This window comes from Amaranthus tricolor, chromosome 6, assembly GCF_026212465.1.
Source record: "Amaranthus tricolor cultivar Red isolate AtriRed21 chromosome 6, ASM2621246v1, whole genome shotgun sequence".
Lineage (NCBI taxonomy): Eukaryota > Viridiplantae > Streptophyta > Magnoliopsida > Caryophyllales > Amaranthaceae > Amaranthus > Amaranthus tricolor.
In genome coordinates this window covers 28,090,227-28,096,688 of record NC_080052.1, presented here as the reverse complement: position 1 = coordinate 28,096,688, position 6,462 = coordinate 28,090,227, and the positions used below count along the sequence as shown (strand labels likewise).

General features: G+C 27.4%; 1 protein-coding gene across 1 annotated transcript; it reads right to left on the bottom strand.

Moving 5' to 3' along the window:
* Positions 1-308: 308 nt before the first annotated feature.
* LOC130815248 (stigma-specific STIG1-like protein 1) lies at positions 309-1,159 on the bottom strand. The gene has a single exon (XM_057681647.1). It carries the CDS (start codon positions 1,078-1,080, stop codon positions 598-600), a length of 483 nt encoding a protein of 160 aa, XP_057537630.1. The 5' UTR covers positions 1,081-1,159; the 3' UTR covers positions 309-597.
* Positions 1,160-6,462: the final 5,303 nt, after the last annotated feature.

Below are 6,462 nucleotides of genomic sequence, written 5' to 3'. Positions count from 1 at the left end.
AACATATGACATATCAAGGCTAATATAAAATATAGTTTAAATCAGATATGAATTATACACCCCAGATCAAAATTCCAAGTATTTTTTGTCAATTATACCTTTGTAACTATATAAATGTAGGCCATTTTTTATAAATAATGTAACTACAATAGAACACTAAAAAAAATGTGACTAGGATACATAAAAATCTTCCCTTTGGATGGGAGTTTCCTGAAACATTTAAAGTTACATACATCATTTTTATAAAAATATAAGTACAAACAATGTTTTTTTTGTTAATATTTGATCAAATAAATAAATGAAGGTTGTATACATATATATAATATTATATTAAAGTAAATATACAAATTAAATCCTTATTGTCACCATGCATGTAAATTGAATACAAATGGAACGAATAAGCTTTGCTAGAGCATTCACCAACAAAGCTAGGATAACATAGCTCTTCTTTAAACACTCTCAAGCACTTTACAAATTAATTAATCAATTAATTTGTGACCTATAAGAAAATTATATGCACTAATTTAGTATATTATATGCATCTTCACTCACTTTGTATATAATTGATCCCAATATTCCTCATATATGCTCTTATGTCTAAGCATAGCTACACATGCCATTGTAGCAAAAGCTTCCCCTTTGGCACTTGTTCTTGCAACCACCACAATTTTTTCTATCATACAAAGTGTTAATACACCTTCCATTACAACAAGTTTCAGGAAATCTACACCTTCGCCCACACATTCCACAATTGAGATTATCGATTTTAACATTAACACACTTTTTCCAGCAACAATCAGGACCAGGACTTCCTTTAACATGGCAAACCCTAGGGAACTTATCACATGTCAAACGGGGTCGTGCATTATGGCCATGACCCCATGATTTATATGGATCAATATTATAGTAGTGTTTCTTTGTTTTGAAATAAGGACTCGATCCTTGATAGGAACTAACTTTGTCTGTTTTATGTCCTTTTTTACCTTGATTCTTCTCGTCATTTTTGTGTTTTGCATATGAAACAGTGACAAAGATGGCCATAAGAAGGGCTAACACAATTATAACCTTTATGGATTTCATATTGCCTTGTTAAATAAAAGCAAATAAGAAGGATAATGTTGTTGGAAAATATTTGTATGAGATGTTATGAATGTATGTAACTTAGGTAAGGATGATTAAAAGGTGCATATTGCTGGGGTATATATAGGCAAGAGATATTATGCACATGCATGCAATAGTTGTACGCAAAGGGGAAAAATAATCAAGCGAATTAGGCGGCTTGAGCTTATTAGTGGAGTGGTCATAGACTAGTAGTCATAGCAAACCAGAAGTTTGGTTTAGGAGTCTTAATAATTGACCTTGTATGTCGATGCCCATCAATACACTTTCCATTTTATTTGCTATATTTTCAATAAAAAAAAATTTAAAAAAAAAATCATAATAAAAATATAAATATAACATATTTAATTAGGCGATACAAAAGTGAATTAACCGTAATACATTTTCTTTGTTAATAAAATAAAACTCACATGCTATGTATATTGGTAGATGGTGGTGGCTATTTTAGGTTTATAATAAGATTAATATATAACATAGTTAGCTTTGTAGTACAGATACAATGCAAGGAGTAAAGGAGAAGTGCTAAATAAAATTACATAAATTTGTGGTTCAAGAGACCAAATCAAATTCTTGGACAACAATTAAACGTAATAATTTAGTAGCTAGTGATGTGTGGTATACAATTCTTTTTCTCCGACAAGCAAGGTTATTTAATGTAATCAATTGGGGCAAATTTAGGGTAGGTGGACTTATCTAAATCTTGGCTCGGGTCATAATTAAAAGTTATGGTTTCAACTCTAAGATCGAACAATATTAATGTTATTTATTATTATTACTTTGGCTTATCATATATTAGTATTCTTAATTCACATACATATAATTAGAAAAGAAAATAAAAGAATATGTAAATATTTAGTTTTCTTATTTCAGAATATGTAGTATGTTCTCTGATTATAGTATATATTGTGTATTTATGTATAGGATTAATTAGAATTAATTATTATTATTATTACGATTCTTCTAAACTTTGCACTTAGTATACAGATTTATGTTACAAATTAGATAAAATTGTTTAAATCTTATTTGTAATTATTTGAACAAACAAAAGATAATGGATTTTTTTCAATGAGAAAGATGTCCAAAATTTATTTATTGAAGAATAAATTAATATTTGGTAGTAGGCCAATAATTTAATTTTCAGCTTATATTGAGCTACTCGTTTTCCCAAAATGGCTATTGGCCTAATCAAAATATTCAAACTTGTGTACTTTTTATTTTTAGTTAGTCATTTTCTTAGCCGTTGGCAAAGCACTTTATTATCCAAGATCTAGTCATTTGTCAACACTTTTTGTATCAAGTTTCTTCGACACTTCGTGTAATAGGACAGGATTTGACATATTTGGATGACTAAATCTTTCTATTTTCTCACTTTTTTTTTTGATAAATATCTTTCTAACTAGCTAGGAATGTGAAGTAGAAGTAAATTATTTTCTTAAATCAAAATCTGAATTTATGGGATTGGGATATGTGAGATAGTTATACAAATAAAAATTTTTGACTACAAGTCATATCGGATGTAACAGAGTAAATTTATGTTAAGTTGATATCAACGGAATTTTAAATTATATTGATTTAAGGTCGGATTTAAATTAAACCAGTTGTAACATTTCAAGTCAAACTCCATTATACTCATTTTCTTTGAATTGAGTTCCATTACACATTAGGTGGGGTCATTTTTTTGGCTTGGATTAATTACTTTGAGTTGGGATATTTTAAATTTGAGTTATCTATTATGCAAATATAATGCCCTTAAATTCCTTCTCCAAAATCAAACCTCTTTTCAAAATAAATGCCTTAAATTTTCTTTTAAAAATAACAATAGCAATTATTACTATATTAGAAAAAAATAGTACCATAATTTGTCACTATATCAAAAAAAGTGTGAATAATAGTAAAATTGGTTAATTTCAGATCAGGTTAAATATTTGTGTGATTGATATTAGACCAATTTGATAGAGTTTTTGCTTGATATCAAGTTCAGGAAATTGCTAGTCGTGTAAATACTAGGTTAATTAGACGCATCAAAATCATATCTATTATACCTTTAGTTGATATTGAATTAGGTCAATCTGAATATTTGGTCATTCTAAATGGATTATGTTAGATACCTATCAGATCAAATTCAAATTCGAATCAAATAAAAGTCTTATGCAAGTCGTGTTTGATTAAGCACATTTTGGTTTTGTGATGGATGTGTGTCGTCCTAGTGTTAAGTAATCTATTATATGTGGGTTAAAAATCATGTAGAGCAAGAGAATTACTTGCTTACGAAATTGGATCATATTTATCTGTCACAAATGTTTTTAACCACTAACAAGTGAAGTACTTGACAAATAATACTAATAATAATGATATATATATATATATATATATATATATATATATATATATATATATATATATATATATATATATATATATATCTATATATATATATATATATATATATATATATATATATATATATATATATATATATATATATATATATATATATCTATATATATATCTATATATATATATATATATATATATATATATATATATATATATATATATATATATATATATATATTGTAAAATTAAATGTTTAGATCTTAAATTAAAGTGTTATCGACCGTCTGCATTCAGGAGGGAATTTAGATATTAGTATATAACGGTCTGAATATCCACTTCAATATGCGTGTTGAATTATTATTAAAGGAATTTTTAGTCAAACTACTTGGATAATTGCATCAAAAGGCTTAGCTCGAGCCTAGATTTCTAGTCAAAATACTCGCATCATATTCCAGTAATTGTGGAAGATCATCATCATCATCCAATCCAGTATATCCCGCTCATAAAAAAATTATGGACGGGATTTGGGGAGAGAAGAACGGCTGCAACTCATACCCATAGAGGAGAGCGCGGCCAAAGGAGTCCCCCGACTCGAAAAAATTGTAAAAGATAAATTTGAGAAAAGCTTCAATTCCAATTAAAATAATTAAATTAGACCTAAATAACGTGACATCGTTTGTATAATTCCAAAACAATTATAGTTAGTTAGAGAAGCATACATTCATGTCAATTTTAATTGATGATGTATGTATGTATTTTGCTTAGAGTTTTTCCATACGACTCTTGCTCTTACATTACGTATTTATTTCATACATGATCATCTATTCTTTGAGGCTTTGACTTAATTACAAATTATTATTATTATAATGGTCAAACATAGTTTTTAAACATAAAAGAAAAAAAACATAGCATACGTACAATTTAATATCGGATGGTCAAACTTACTTTAAACTTAACAAATATTGGTACATTATTTTTGAAAGGATGTAAATTTTAGAAGGTACATCTATCTTATTATTCGAGAGTATTCTATGAAATCTAAATGCATGCATGCGAGATTATTTTAGAACATGAAATACTTAGAAATATAATTTTTTTAAGTTTTTATTAAACATTTAAGATAATTTGGAGCGTTTATTATATCTTGTTAGAGCATATAATATATCATGAGTCATTGAGCCTCTACCATTAACTGAAGTTTTTGGTTGAGGTTTTTTTCTTGACACGGTATCAGAATCAGTGTGACAATCACATCTAAACTTTTAACTTGAAGGGCTCTTGTGCGAGGGGGCATGTTAGACCATATAACATATCCTGGTGTCTTAACCAAAAGCTTAAGCTTTTTGTTAAGGTGGTTTCATGATAAATCCTAGGAGAATCAGTCTCAATTCAAAGCAGTGGCGGAACTAGAATACTAAAATCCAACAGGCCAAATATTAATCTCTGTATATGGGTGTGATGAACCAATCATGTGTCATACTTGTACATTATATTGATTACATGATTTAATATTAATAATGTTCATAGTCAATGACTCGAACCATAATCTAGGTAGACGGGGCATAAATTTCTTCTTAATCTTAGTGATTGACTATATTGTAAGTTTACTTGGAATTGAAGAATACTTATTTTTTTCTGTATTTCCAATAAATACTTGTACTATACATGTTGAAGAAATTAAAAATGTTTGTAGCAGACTGAACTGTGATCATAATTTACTAAATTGGTATCACCTGGTCATGTTGCCTTTAATTAGTTATGAAGTCAAATCCCACAATTAGAAATGCAAATCTTCTTCTTAAGTGAAGAAAAAGGGATGAGAGAAATATACTTCTACTTCATTGTGGCTAGCAATTATTAGAAATTAAGTATTTGGTATTTTGGGTAGTTTCCCAATAAACATGCCCAAATTTATTGAGAAAAAGATTAAATTAATATATTGAAGAGATGGTGAAGAGTGAGAAGAATTTTATGGAGAATTTGTACGTTTTTCAATATTTCCATCATCTTTTATTATTTGCAATATTCCAACTTAAAAAATCAATTTAATATTTTAGGTTAATTAAACATATAAGTGGGTTTGGCTGGCGTGTGGGTCTGCCTGAGGCCCAACTCGGGTCGCATTATAGCTCCACAGGACACAACTTGATCACGTGGGCTACCGTCAACGATTTAGGTATGTAGGCACAACTTGGTCTATGGCATGAGAATGACCCTTGGGCTAGGCATGAGGACTGACCCATTACAATACGGTCAATGCCCCATGACATAATTTGAGAAAGATTGATACAAATAAACAATTTTAATAAAAAAAAATGAGTTTCGGATAAAAACTTAAATTGCGAACAAATAATATTTTTGTTTTTTGTCTTTTTTAACGTTATTACATTGTTTCCTTTTTATTCGTAGTTATTAACTGCGAACATAATTTTAACTTTTTTTGATCAATTTTTTTGTTCGCTGTTAGTAACCGTGAACATACATGACCTCAGGCTCGGATATGAAGACGTTTGTTTTTGAAATTAAGTTAAACCGAAGATTATTTATTTATTTATTTTTATTAAAATTGCTTATCTGTTTCAAATTTTTCATAATTTGACATGTTTATGAGTTTGTGATTTGCGATTTGTGTTAAGAATATTAATATTTTGCTAATATTTTCACTATTTTTTTTCTATCTTTAATTATTTATAAATAAAAGAGATGATATTTTTATATTGAATTTATTGTTATTACTCTTTAGTACTTTTATTTATGCAAATTTTTTAAATATTAGTATTTTATTTATTGATAAATTGATAATAAATAAAGCAAGTTATTTTTCAAATCATTAGTTTTCTTTATTATTTGTAATTATTAATTATTAAATTTCTTAAATTATATATAAAATTACTGTAAATATAATATATATATATATATATATATAATCATTATTACACAAAAATATAAATACGTAATTGTCTAAATAAATGAATAAAACATATATGCAAATGTTTAGGTAAATAA

Coding starts and splice junctions, on each gene's coding strand:
- LOC130815248 (XM_057681647.1), bottom strand. CDS start 1,080: ATGAAATCCATAAAGGTTATAATTGTGTTAGCCCTTCTTATGGCCATC.